General features: G+C 43.8%; 1 protein-coding gene across 1 annotated transcript; it reads left to right on the forward strand.

The window, feature by feature from the left end:
* Positions 1-555: 555 nt before the first annotated feature.
* Positions 556-6075, forward strand: LOC121051367. The gene is made up of 3 exons (XM_040513648.1): positions 556-1747; positions 2068-2114; positions 6019-6075. The coding sequence occupies exons 1-3, from the start codon at positions 718-720 to the stop codon at positions 6073-6075; spliced, it is 1134 nt and encodes a 377-aa protein (XP_040369582.1). The 5' UTR covers positions 556-717.
* Positions 6076-15210: the final 9135 nt, after the last annotated feature.

Here is a 15210-nt window from a genome sequence, read left to right on the forward strand (position 1 = left end):
CTGCAATCATTCATCAATTGATTCCGGTTGCTTCTGACCTCCTGCAAGTCACCTGCAAGAGCAGGTTCAGTTCATCCTCTTCGGCGTCATCTTCAGATCGTCCTCGTCTACCTCTAGTTCACCTCAGACCACTCCAGATCACCGGCCGGCGATCACAGCGACCTCGGACCTGCCCTCCCTGTCGAATCAACCGCGAACCTGCACTTCGACGACCCAGATTACCGGGACGCAGACGCCGCCGGACTTTCATCCATCGAAACCCGACCCCAGACCACCATCAGCGACGTAGCAGCACCCACTGCAGCACAGCCTCGACCTGGAACCTGCAGACCAGACCCGACCTCGACTCGTTCTTCTTCAGACTCCGCCGTCACCCAGCGCTTGACGCCGACGACGAACCGGAAAACCCGATCCAGACCTGACGCAGGCGGACTCGACTCGTTCTTCTCCCTGATTGTCCGGAAGACTCGGCTCGTTCTTCTTCCGGAAAACCCGATCCAGACCTGACGCAGGAGGTATTTCTTCCTGATCCAATTGTCCGGCCTGACCCGCTTCTTCTGTATTTTCCGCCAACGTCGATCTCAGTTCAGATCGGCTCCATTCCCAGACCTGCAAACCTCGCAGACGGAGCAATTAAAGCAAATTTTTGGAGCCTTCTGTTTGTCTTATTTCCGCTGCCTAATTTGAGATTTGTCTACATTGTTGGTGCTTATTTCAATGGGAGAAACGAAAGAAGATCAGAGTTCCAATTCCAAGATCAACGAGGTCCAAAAAATTGAGGTTTCCGTCCGAAGTTCAGACGGTGTTTCTTTTGGGGGTCCGAAACTCAATGGTACCAACTTTCGAACGTGGAAGAAGATTATGTCTGTCCAGCTTCGTGGCATTCACAAGATGGGGCATGTGACTGGAACAACCAAAGCTCCTAGTGAAGAGGATGTGGATGGCTATACTAAGTGGGAGGATGATGATGGATCTGTGATGGCGATCTTATTCAAAGCTATGACTGAAGATGTGCTACAGTTGGTAGAAGGGTGTGAGACTGCGGAAGCAATATGGAAGACATTAGGGGATCTGTATACAAATGAGTCTGATTTTATACAGGTTCATGAATTGATGTGCAAAGCTGCTAATATGCAACAGAATGGGCAACAAGTAGCTGTGTATTTCACCAAGCTAAAGAATGTATGGGCTGAAATTGATCAAAAGCGTCCTTGCAAGATCAAGAATCAGGAAGATCTTGTGTGGTACCAGAAGGAAAAAGAACTTGAAAGAGTGCATGTATTCTTGAGAGGGCTTGATGATAAGCATAGCAATGCCAAAGGAGAATTGCTCAGAATGACAGACCCTCCTAGCCTAAACACAGCTTTTACATACATCCGCAAGGATGAATCTCAACAGGACAGTATCAAACATGCACAGGTTGAAGTGTCTAGCCTAGCCATTCAAGCAAAATCACCAGCACCATTTCTCCAACAACAGAGATCAATCCCACTTTATCAGCAAGGACCTCCACCAGGCTTTCCTAATCGCCCTCGTCCACAATGCGCTTATTGCAATGAGGTTGGGCATGTTCGAGAGACTTGCTGGAAACTGAACCCGCACCTCAAACCTAAAAAGCAAGGTTATCATCCTAAGGCAAAAGCAGCTGCTGTTCAATTGGTCCAAGAACCAGATTTCTATGGAGTGGCTGGACAGGATCATCATGCAGCAGGTGGGGCTACTCCTACAGCCTCTATAGCTGGTCGGGGTAAGATTGGTATGGCTTTAAAGGTTTCTAACTTTGTTGGTTCTGATACATGGATTATTGATTCTGGTGCCTCCGATCATATGACTTATGATAAATCATATTTTAATGAATTGTCTTCCCCTTCAGTGTCCTATGTCACCAATGCCAATGGTGAGGCTTTTCCTGTGTTAGGGTCAGGGAGAGTGCGTATTACTCCCACTTTAGAACTTCATAATGTGTTATACGTGCCTGACTTGTCTCATCACTTGATATCTGTTCCACAGTTGAATACTGAGTCTAAATGTTCCGTAACCTTTTATCCTATGTATGTGATTTTTCAGGATCTTCTCACCAGGGAGTTAATCGGTCGGGGGTATCTGAGGGGCAGGTTGTTCCATCTGGATCAGACATACGCAGGGGAGAAACTAGGAGCACAGTCCCGCGCCGCTTTGACTTCGAATTCTGATAAGCTAAGTGAAATTTGGTTGTGGCATCGCCGTTTAGGGCATCCATCTTTTAGTCTTATGAGAAAAACCATGCCTACTCTGTTTATTGGTGTGGATGAGTCTGTTTTACATTGTGAAACATGTGTTTTGGCCAAAAGTCATCGTGCAACTTATTCTCCTAGTGTTTCTAATAAAAGTGTTATTCCTTTTGAGTTGATTCACTCTGATGTTTGGGGACCTTCTCGAGAACCCACTGTGTTCGGTATGAGATATTTTGTGTTATTTATTGATGATTGTACGAGATTGTCATGGGTTGCTCTTCTTAAAACCAAAGATGAAGTATTTCCCGCTTTTCAAACTTTTCGTACTCTTGTTCAAACACAATACCATAGCACCATTAAAGTCTTTCGTTCTGACAATGGGGGGGAATATGTTAATCATGTTTTCCAAGAGTTTTTCAAAACCCATGGGATTGTTCACCAAACCACATGTCCACAAACACCAGAACAAAATGGAGTGTCTGAAAGGAAAAATCGTCATTTACTTGATATGGCTCGTGCCCTTCTCTTTAGTGCTCATATGCCTAAGTATCTTTGGGGCGATGCTGTATATGCTTCCTCCCATCTTATCAATCGTCTTCCATCGAGTGTCCTTCAGGGAAGAATTCCATTTGAGGTTCTTGCATCTCATGTCTCCTTACCTTCATTTCATAACCTTCCAGCTCGTGTCTTTGGTTGTGTTGCGTTTGTCCATATTCCTAAAAACCAGCGGTCTAAGTTGGATGCCCGAGCGCTTAAGTGTGCGTTTGTGGGCTATGGGGGTTATCAGAAAGGGTACAAGTGCTATCATCCACCAACCAGAAAATACTATGTCACTATGGATGTTACTTTCTTTGAGGACATGAGTTATTTTTCCTCCTCGGATACAGCTCTTCAGGGGGAGAATTCATATTTTGAAGAGTTGTATCATGGAGAGGGGGAGGAATCAGGAAGCGGAGAAGAAGTCGCACAGGCAGGAGGTATTTTGACTGATCCAATTGAAAGCAACAGCTCATCACCACCTCCAGAAGCAGAAGCTCCAGAAGCAGAAGCTCCTACCATCACTTCTACCCCTGACCCACAACTCCCTGGTACTGAAGATCACCCATTTGAGGTATGTCCATCCACTGGTACTAGCAATAGTGAGTCTAATGTTGAGCAATATGTGTTACCAAATAGAACCACTCGAGGTCAATCAGTCAAAAGATATGAACCTTCTCTTACTGCCAAATCAAAATACCCAGTAGCTAATTATATGTCCACTAGGAGGTTGTCTAAGTCATATGAATCATTTGTGAATCAAATATCTGTTGTATCAGTACCTAACAGAGTGCAGGATGCATTGGGGGATCCAAAGTGGAGGAAGGCAATGGAGGAAGAGATGGAGGCATTGCAGACTCCAGAAGCAGAAGCTCCTACCATCACTTCTACCCCTGACCCACAACTCCCTGGTACTGAAGATCACCCATTTGAGGTATGTCCATCCACTGGTACTAGCAATAGTGAGTCTAATGTTGAGCAATATGTGTTACCAAATAGAACCACTCGAGGTCAATCAGTCAAAAGATATGAACCTTCTCTTACTGCCAAATCAAAATACCCAGTAGCTAATTATATGTCCACTAGGAGGTTGTCTAAGTCATATGAATCATTTGTGAATCAAATATCTGTTGTATCAGTACCTAACAGAGTGCAGGATGCATTGGGGGATCCAAAGTGGAGGAAGGCAATGGAGGAAGAGATGGAGGCATTGCAGAAGAACAATACTTGGCAACTTGTGCCGTCACCAGAAGGCAAGAAGGCTGTCGGTTGTCGTTGGGTGTTTACTGTGAAACATAATGCAGATGGATCAGTAAGCCGGTACAAAGCACGCCTTGTAGCAAAGGGGTTTACTCAGACGTATGGTATAGACTACGATGAAACGTTTGCTCCTGTTGCCAAGATGAACACTATTCGGGTTCTGCTCTCGTTGGCTGCTAGTTTAAACTGGCCACTCCGACAATTTGATGTTAAGAATGCATTTCTTCATGGAGAGTTAGCCGAGGAAGTGTACATGAGCCTTCCACCTGGGTATGTAGTTGCTTCTCCTGGTGATTTTGTATGCAAGTTGAGAAAGTCTTTGTATGGTCTCAAACAATCGCCTCGTGCTTGGTTTGGGAGATTTTCACAATTCATGCGGAAGGTTGGTTATAAACAGAGCAACTCAGATCATACCTTATTCCTCAAGCATCAACAAGGGAAGATAACAGCTCTAATTATTTATGTGGATGATATGGTAATCACCGGTAATGATATTGTTGAGATGGATAGACTGCAGAGACAGCTAGCCTCCGAGTTTGAGATGAAGGACTTGGGTGAACTTAAGTACTTCTTAGGAATTGAGGTAGCCAGGGGGAGAGAAGGGATCTACCTGTGCCAGAGGAAGTACGTTCTTGACTTGCTAACAGAAACAGGTTTGTTGGATTGTAGACCTATTGATACTCCTATTGAGCAGAATCATTGCTTAGCTGAGTATCCAGATCAGGTACCTACTGATCGAGCTCGCTACCAGAGGTTAGTTGGGCGCTTGATTTATTTGGCTCATACTAGACCAGATGTTGCATATGCAGTGAGTGTGGTGAGTCAGTTCATGCATAACCCAAGTGAGAGTCACATGGATGCAGTTATGAGAATTTTAAAGTACCTGAAGTCAGCGCCAGGAAGAGGAGTTTTGTTCTCTAAACACAACAACATCCTTGAGGTCTGTGGCTTTACAGATGCAGATTGGGCTGGAAATATTACAGACAGGAGGTCAACATCAGGTTACTTTACCTTTGTGGGAGGTAATTTGGTTACATGGAAGAGTAAGAAACAGAAAGTTGTGGCACGATCTAGTGCTGAGGCCGAGTATAGAGGTATGGCTCATGGAGTGTGTGAATTGTTGTGGCTGAGAAATCTGTTACATGATCTGGGTTTCAAACTCAAAAGTACTATGCGGTTGTATTGTGACAACAAGGCAGCCATTGACATATCACAGAATCCAGTACAACATGATCGTACTAAACATGTGGAGGTTGATCGTCACTTTATAAAGGAGAAGCTAGATGCCAAAATTATTAGCTTTCCTTTTGTTCCAACTGAAGAACAACTTGCAGATATACTTACCAAAGGAGTTTCCAGGAAGGTATTTTATGACTCACTAAGCAAGTTGGGCATGGTTGACGTGTATGCGCCAACTTGAGGGGGAGTGTTAGCGTGAGGGAAACATGGAAACCACAAAACATGGAAAAGTGAAAGTAGAAAAGTGAAAGTGATTTACCTGCCTATTTTCCGGATCATTGTCTATTACCTCCACTATTAGATTAGCATGCACTATGTATATAATTGACTCTTCTGAGTAAGAGCTTGTAAGGAAGATATGAATTCAGTCTTCTTCTGTTAAACATCAATACAAATTATTCTCTCAATTCTTCTGTTATCTTTGACTGAGAGAACCTAGAATGGGCATGGAGTGTCGTGTTTATGAGGGGTGTTCGTGTCGTGTCATTCTCTTCGACTAGATACTACCCTGAGTGCATCCAGTTACCAACTACCAACACTTCATGTGACATTTTTAATAAACTGGTGAAATATAATGACCAAATCTCAACTTTCAAACTATATAATATTGATAAATTAAACAAGAATAAAATTAATGATGCAAGTCTCTCATTGTTCGATGAGATTCGGAGTCTGATTCCAGGTTACGAGATGGAGAAGAAGTTTTGTATATAAGAACTGTAGCTACTTTCTACCATAGACATTGGCTATTTGCCCATTCGTTTGGCAGCCACAAACTCTAGGACGAACAAGAATTTTGGTTCCATTTCCCAAGTGTCCATCCTGAGGATCAAGAATGGAACCCGAACTACTACATAAGTCGGTGTAGACACAAAATCTGCAGCTCTCTTGCATGCGTGGGTGTTCCGCAAGCCCAAAGTCTGGAAGATAGCTGTTTTGGAAGTTCTTCGATGTGGTTGACATCGCGGTTTCCGCTGAGCTGCCTAGTCAGGTTGGCATCTGCTCCTTTTGGACGAGTTATCAGAGGAGGGTGACAGCCCCTTCGTGCAGCCAGTACTTCATCGATTGAGGATTAGAAGAAAGTGAGACTTGATAGCTAGCGTGGATTTCGCAACGAGATCGTCACCATGTCTAATTTGTTTGGAGGATTTTGAAGAACCGGGCGGTGGTGTTGATCAGCTCCTCCCTCGCTTGCCTTACTCGCCTATTTTCTGTTGAAGAGGAAAGATGCCACATTGGAAAAATGACAAATAAAATATTGTTCAAGTAAACCCTAATTTGTGTTTGGCCCAAACTCTAGGTTACTTGCTCTAGTGGTAATAGGGTTAAATTAGAATGATCTAGATTCCTATTCAATGTACGATCAAATTCAGTTTCTCTACAACACGTTATCTTCACGAAGCCGTAACCCTGAAACAATATATTCGTAGCCTTCAAATCCTAGGAACCACCGCCACCCACCTTGAAGTTTTCACCTCCAGGAGCCCAGAACAGGCGGCACTGCCCCCAGAACCGGCAAGAATCAACCTGAACCGGCCACCGGAAGAGACCAATTAAACCGGCCACCGGAAGAGACCAATTAAACCGGCCTCCCAAGAAAAATCCGAGATCTCCTGCCCGGTTTGCCATCTTCTAGTCCACTGCCATCTTTTGTTAGTAGCTGCACCTCGTCCCCAGATTTGGGGAACAGGAAAAACCATCATCGAAACCGGCCTGGAAACTGCCGAACCAGCAGCCTGAAGAGACTGCACCGCCTAACCGCTGCCTACCTCAGTTAACCCGGCCCAACAGCCCAAAGCTTCGGCCCAAAAGGAAAGAATAACCCTAGGCCCAAAAGCACAGCTGATCTCGGCCCAAAGACAGAAGCCCAGCACCCTGAAGCCCACTGACGTCAGCCACGTCAACCCACCGGTCAACGACCGGTCAACCTTTTTCCGACAACTTTTCAGGCCACTTTCCTGCGACATTTTCGACTACATTTTTCCTGCCAACTTTTCCGGTCAAGATTTCCAGCAATTTTTCAAGGTAAACTTTTCTAAAAGTTCCCGTTTTTTAAGTTTTTATTACTTTTCTCTTCTTTTTATCGGGGACTTCCAACATCCCTTCTTCTACCCCCCTTCTTCTTCATAGGGGAGACCAAAAAGCCGAACTGTGGGGGTTCGTGCTCACTCCAAGCTTGGAGCTTGTAGAGTCCTCCAAACTTAGAGTTTGTTGAGAAGAAAACGATCGACCACATACATCGTTGTTTCGATCTAATCTAAAACCCCCCTTGGAATCGGATTTTCTTAGAAGCGACTACGCTCAGAAAATCTCTAATTTCTTAGAAGCGACTACACTCAGAAATTTTATAGTTTTTCTTTGTAACTCTTTTTAGCTCCAAAACTAACCTTATTTTCTTGTTGTTTTTCAGGATGAGTAAGCTGAACAAGTTGAGCTTCGTTCCACTAGAGACAACAGGCGCAAGATACCACAAGTGGGTCCATGATGTGCGCCAGAATCTTAAGGCTAATGGGATCCTGAGTACGATCCAAGAGCCAAGTCAGGACATGCTTACTCCTCAACAAGCTGCTGCTTTTGAAGCAAATAGAGCTAAGAGAGAGGCGAATGAAGCTAAAGCTATCATTCTCATGACAAGGCACATGAATGACACACTCCAAAATGAGTACCTCAATAAGGAAGACCCACGAAAACTATGGGTAGAACTCGAGCAGCGTTTTGGCAACTTCCGTGATTCCCTACTTCCAGACTTAAAAGTGAGATGGCATAGCCTCTGCTTCTGTGATTTCAAGTCTGTACTTGACTACAATTCTGAAGCACTTCGTATCAAGTCTATGATGGAATTCTGTGGACAGAAAATCACTGATATGATGTTAATCGAGAAGACTCTCTTCACCTTCCCCATCTTTGCATTGATGATAGCCAAGAACTATCGGATTAATGTCAATGCTAGACGCATCACAAGATTTCATGAGCTAATTGGTGCCATAAACGTAGCTGAAAAGCACGACAACATACTTGTGAAGAACTATAACTCTAGACCCGTGGGAACTAAGTCAAATCAGGAGTCTAATTATAGTTGCGCCTCCAAGGGAAGACGCAATGAGCGAAACCCTAAGAGTAGGGATAATCCTGGACGTTCTGGTCCATATTCTCGCCCTAAAGAGGAAGGAAACCGCTAAGATAGGCATGCACAGAACCGTGGAGGTAAACGTATGAAGAGAGAGAGAGAAGCCAAGCCTCCGGTTATGGTGGTGACGCCACCAAAGGCAATAACCGTCTTTATAGTGCTCCCAAAGCACCTCGATCAAGGGAACCTGACCATAATGATGCTTATCTCAGATGTGGACTACCTGGACATTGGGCAAGGACGTGTAAAGCATCACAAAACGTTGCAAACGCATACAAGATGTATCGTGAAGCAAGGGAGGCAAATTACATGGAACAAGAAGATCAAGATGGCGATCTCAATCTAAGGGTGGAAGACTATAAGGATCAAGACCCAGAAACTGGCGATTTTGATTAAGGCTTTTTATTTTCCAAGAGATGTAGGCAATTGCCATATTATTATAGTAGATGCCAATGGTATTAGTCTTTCTTCAAAGAGGCGTACTCAATGTAAATGTGATGTCTATGAAGGTTTTGAGATAATTGGTACTTAAGCGAGTTTTGCTCCACCGACATCTCTCTACTCACCTGGTCACATTTGCATTGAAATTACCAAAAGGAGTTAGACGACTACCATTGTTTTGCATTAGCTAGTTTATTGGATTAGATTCTTTTTGGTTAAAGAAATGATGATGTAATTCCGTTTGGCTTATTAATAAAAGTTGAGTGTTTTTCTTTATGACTCCTTTTTAATTATGAGTTTTTCTTTTAGGAATGGATGAACTACAATGTCTTGCGGATAGTGAGACTACGCACATCATTCTACGACATAGACAATTATTCTTAGAGATGTTGCCTACATATTCCTCTGTGACTATGATGGCTGGGCCATCAGGTTTAGTTCAAGGACATGGAATGGCCCAATTCCTATTGCTAAATGGCACCTTGATTAAAGTCACTGAACCTCTCTACGCTCCTAAGGCAAATAGAACCTTATTGAGCTTTAAAGATATAAGAACCAATGGATTCCATGCGGAAACGCATAATGAGAACAAAAAAGTGTTTCTTTGCATTACCTCTAATGATTGCGGATGAAAACGCATCTTAGAAAAGCTTATGTGTCAATCTAGTGGACTTTATTTCACTACAATTTGACCAATTGAATCCAATAATGTCATAAGAGAATATCTCTTGGATTCAGACACATATTGGCTTTGACATGACCGACTAGGACACCCTGGTCGTGACATGATGCTCCGTATACTAAAGACTTCACACGGACATCCATTCTTCAGAGTGAGAAGAAACAAGAAATAAAATTGATTCCTGGACTTAGCAAGACCGCAACAATTGCAGCTTCTAGCGCTGCAGCCGACTTGGGGCCCCATAGGGCTGCCCAAGTCCCATGTGATGACGCCATCAATGGCGCCAACCATGAGCATAATGCCATGGTTTCCTCTCCTCGTGGCCATGACGCCATACACACCAATTTCCATGGCTCTAATGCCATGATGGGAGATGTAGTCACACATTTTGCTTCTAATAGCGCTACCGACACTCAGGCCCAACCAAAATCCTCATTGGTTGCTTCTAAGCCCCCTCGCTCATTTTGCAAAGCCTGTTCCTTCGGGAAATTAGGACCGAGACCGTCCTATGCAAAGGATCCTAAAATACTCATTCCGTTCTTACAGAGAATCCAAGGGGATATCTGTGGACCAATTCAACCATCATGCGAACCTTTTAAATACTTTATGGTATTGGTTGATGCGTCGACACTCTGGTCACATGTCGCGTTGTTGTCAACTCGAAATGCTGCTTATGCTAAACTCCTCTCCCAGATTATCCGTCTGCGGGCTCACTACCTGGATCATCATATTAAGTTGATTCGAATTTATAATGCTGGGGAGTTTACATCGAAAACGTTCGATGACTATTGCATGTCACTGAGGATTGATGTAGAGCATCCTGTTCCTTATGTTCATACCCAAAATGGTCTCGCAGAAGCTGCCATCAAACGACTATAGATGATAGCACGGACATTGGTTATGCGCACCAATCTCCCTGTTTCTGCTTGGGGATATGCAATATTGCATGCAGCGACGCTAATTCGTCTACGACCCACTGCAACCCAATCTTACTCTGCGTTACAGCTAGTAACTGGATACGAGCCTGATGTCTCGCACTTACTCATTTTTGGGTGTGTCATTTATGTGCCTATTACACCGCCACATCGTACTAAGATGGGTCCACAATGACGAATGGGCATATACGTTGGATATGAATCTCCAACCATCGTCCGCTACCTTGAACCCTTGACAGGCGATCTCTACCGCTAGATTAGCGGATTGTCACTTTGATGAGACAGTCTTCCCATCGTTAGGGGGAGATAAGAACACATATGTTCAACAGGAATGACAGGAATTGTCGTGGTCTGTCCCCACTATGTCTCATTCGATCCCCGTACCGCACAGTCAGAACTTAAAGTGCGAAGAATAATCGAGCTCCAGAACGTAGCAGACACTCTGCCTGATGTGTTTTCTGATGTGGCCAAAGTGACGAGATCACACATACCTGCTGCAAACATGCTTGCAATGATTGATGTCCCAAATAATGGACATAACGCCACTCCTGTGACACCAGGAGATGGCGTTGTTGCCCAGAATGGCAATGATATGGCATCTATGGCCGCAAGTCCCGCAAGGAAGCTCGGTAGACCGATTGGTTCGAATGATCCTCGCCCTAGAAAGAGAGCGAATGAGGCACAAACAAATCTTTTGATCATCGTTACTCAAAATCTGTCCCATGAGAATGTTCCGGATTATGGTTATGTCCAAGAGACATAATTGGGGGACGCCTCAATGTCAGAACCTATCCCTGAGAATGTAGAGATCTCTGTTAATTACACTAGTGTACATGGGATGTGGGAAAGAAACTCCATCATCATTGATGATGTATTCGCGTATTCAGTGGTGCGTGAGATTATTGAGACCGATGACATCGAATCATGCTCCGTTGATGAATGCCAACGTAGAGCTGACTGGCCAAAATGGAAAGATGGAATCCAGGCAGAACTTGATTCTCTAGCAAAAAGAAAGGTATTTGGCAATGTTATACAAATACCGCCCAACACCAAACTAGTCTGTCACAAATGGGTATTCGTTAGAAAGCGTAATGAGAAAAACGAGATTGTAAGGTACAAAGCTCACCTTGTGGCGCAAGGCTTCTCACAACGCCCTGGAATCGACTACGAGGAGACCTATTCTCCAATCATAGGCGTCATAACGTTCCGTTACCTTGTCAATTTGGTATTTTCTGAAAAACTGAACATGCAGCTTATGGATGTGGTTACAGCGTATCTATATGGGGATCTAGATACGGAAATATACATGAAAGTTCCAGATGGAATTCAACTACCCAAATCAAGTGGCTCCAAACCACGAAGCGCGTTTGCAATTAGATTGAAGCGCTCACTATATGGATTGAAACAATCCGGACGGATGTGGTATAACCTTCTAAGTGATTACTTGATTGGAAAATGATATGTCAACAATGAACTATGCCCATGTGTTTTCATAAAAAGGACAAGTTCCGGATTTGCAATAGTAGCAGTTTATGTCGATGACATGAACATAATTGGCACCCTTAAAGAGTTAAGGGAAACCGCTGAACACTTGAAATCCGAGTTTGAGATGAAAGATCTTGGGAAAACACGATTTTGCCTCGGTTTATAACTTGAGCACCGTAGAGATGGTATCCTGATTCATCAATCAGCTTATACCTAAAAGAGGCTTAGGCGTTTCAACACTGACAAGATTAAGCCTTCAAGCACCCCAATGGTCGTCCGTAGTCTTGATCCAAAGAAGGATCCATTCTATCCAAAAGATGACGACGAAGAAGTGCTAGAGGCAGAAGTGCCCTATCTAAGTGCAATAGGCGCATTATTGTACTTAGCACAATGAACAAGACCGGATATCTCATTCGCTGTGAACTTGCTAGCTAGATATAGCTTTGCACCAACACGACGCCATTGGACTGGTGTTAAAGATATCTTTCGATACCTATGTGGTACGATCGATATGGGCTTGTTCTAGAGAGAAGATGGATTCGGACCCATCTAGTGTCAGGGACGCCACATATGGTGGACCGCGTTCTCTCTCCTCATCCCAAAACGATATAAGTGTTTTGGAAGGTTTTGCTGATGCTGGGTACCTCTCTGACCCACACAATGGTTGCTCCCAAACTGGTTATGTTTTCACCATGGGAAATACCGCAATATCTTGGAGGTCTACAAAGTAGACCCTAGTCGCTACCTCTTCGAATCATGCAGAGATTATTGCTCTTCACGAAGCAGTTCGTGAATGTATATGGCTTAGGTCCATAGTTACGCATATTCGAAGCAATTGTGGTATGAAGTGTACCACAGATGAGCCAACAAGCATTTATGAGGATAATGCTGCTTGCATTGAATAAATGAAGCAAGGCTACAACACCAAGCACATATCGCCTAAATTATTCCACAATCAGCAACAACAGAAGCTCCTCAAGATCAAAGTGAACCAGGTTCGATATGAGGACAATGTGGCAGACTTGTTTACTAAGTCATTGCCCAAATCCACGTTCGAGAAACATGTGGCAAGAATTGGCTTGTAGAAATTATCTGAACTCCCATGATCGTAGTCATCAGGGGGAGGCACAGACATCAGGGGGAGATGTCTACCTGTTCGTTTCGAATCGTGATGGGTGTGCTGTGCTCTTTTTCCCCTTCTACTGAGGTTGTTTTTGTCCCACTGGGTTTTTGTTACTCGGCAAGATTTTTAACGAGGCACCAAGAGAAGCACCGCGTTTAGGCAACACAAGGGGGAGTGTTCAAGTAAACCCTAATTTGTGTTTGGCCCAAACTCTAGGTTACTTGCTCTAGTGGTAATAGGGTTAAATTAGAAGGATCTAAATTCCTATTCAATGTACGATTACTTTCCTTGTATGATTGAGATTCTATGCATTGTAATCTTCTATATAAAGAGACCCCTATTATCAATGAGAATACACAGCAAATTCCTCTCAAATTCAGTTTCTCTACAACAAATATAACTTATAAGTGAATGGATCTCACCCAATTGTACCGAGACCTTTTATGATTAAAACCCAACACCTATCGGGTGATTAGGTTGGGACAATATCAGTACAATGGTGGGCCACAGGCCACACTTATCGTTGTTTAACATGACTTTGATACCATGATAAAATAATCTGGCTTTGATACCATGTTAAACAGCCACAAGTGTGGCCCGTGGCTCACCATTATACCGATATTGTCCCAACTTAACCACCCGATAAGTGTTGGGTTTTAATCATAAAATGTCTCGGTACAATTGGGTGAGATCCACTCACTGATAAAGTAATCTGGCTCTGATACCATGTTAAACAGCGACAAGTATGGCCCGTGGCCCACCATTGTACCGATATTGTCCCAACTTAACCACCCGATAGGTGTTGGGTTTTAATCACAAAAGGTCTCGGTACAATTGGGTGAGATCCACTCACTTATAAATTATATTTATTTGTTACTTTTCCAATGTGTGATTTTTCCTCTCCAACACGCCCCCTCACGTGCAACCTAAGTCTAGGTCTGCACGTGAATTAATTAATCCAATTTCCACATTGGAAATTGGGACACAAGTCTCATATCGGAGACTTGCTCAATACAATCTAAGGTCCACATTGGACACTTGGTAATTTTGATGGCAATACAAGGAGCCCCAATTTGGGATCATGATACTTGCCTACGTGGAGACGCAATTGGAGAATGACCCGCTTTGATACCAGGTTAAACAGTGACAAGCGTGGCCCATGACCCACCATTGTATCGATATTGTCCCAACTTAACCACCCGTTAGGTGTTGGGTTTTAATCACAAAAGGTCTCAGTACAATTGGGTGAGATCAACCCACTTATAAATTATATTTTATTTGTTACTTTTCAAATGTGAGATTTTTCCTCTCCAACATTTTCATTTACATCGCATTATCCAGTGGGTGTAGAAGAATAATCTGTGCCCGGTGTCCCGCAATGCCCACTGATTAAGAGGTGCAACTGTCTGTCTGCTTAAGCCTTTTCATTTTTCCGGCTTTATATATTCGGAGAGTCTGCCATCCACCTAGGTGGTGCTCACCTTTTTGACAATTTACGTTTAGGTCAGTGAAAAAAACTCAACAAGAAGCAGAGCTTCTCTTCTCCTTCGCCGAGTAACTACTCCCTCCGCCTCCAAACCCTTCCACACATTTGCCCTTGGTTATAGTAAGTTACGATCGAGATGAACTACGATAACGTTAAACAAGCTCCTCACCTCTGCGAACTGAAACTCTTATCCAAGGCGCCGGAGATCGGAAAAATTGCCATGGAGATCCAAGAAATCCCAAGACGCAGCAATCCCAAATGTCTCCAAGGAGTCCAAGAAATCCGAATCGACGGCGTAAGGAGCACCAACAACCCCCTCGACCCGAAGCACCAGTGGAACCAAAAGTCCTCTTCGAGGGTACCATCATGTAGACCTTCTACAGAATATGAATTTTCATACCTCAATTGCAGCCACCGGCGATCGAACCTACCGGAAAACACGTCGAAACAGCCAGTAAACCAAGACCTATAGCCTAGCCATACCAATTCGCGGCTGTCGTTCGGCCATATCACTAGGTGAGCACGACCTGGGTGGATAGCAGAATCTTCGTTATATATTACTTGTTAACTTGTCGGGTGGTGAGTGGTGACCATTATTGTATGCAATTTGAAACCAGAGGGGTTTTCTTTCTAGTGTAGTCCTGCTTAAATAATGCTGAAACTGTAGCTACTGTGTACCATA

This window comes from Rosa chinensis, chromosome 2 (genome assembly GCF_002994745.2).
Source record: "Rosa chinensis cultivar Old Blush chromosome 2, RchiOBHm-V2, whole genome shotgun sequence".
In the NCBI taxonomy this organism is placed as follows: Eukaryota; Viridiplantae; Streptophyta; class Magnoliopsida; order Rosales; family Rosaceae; genus Rosa; species Rosa chinensis.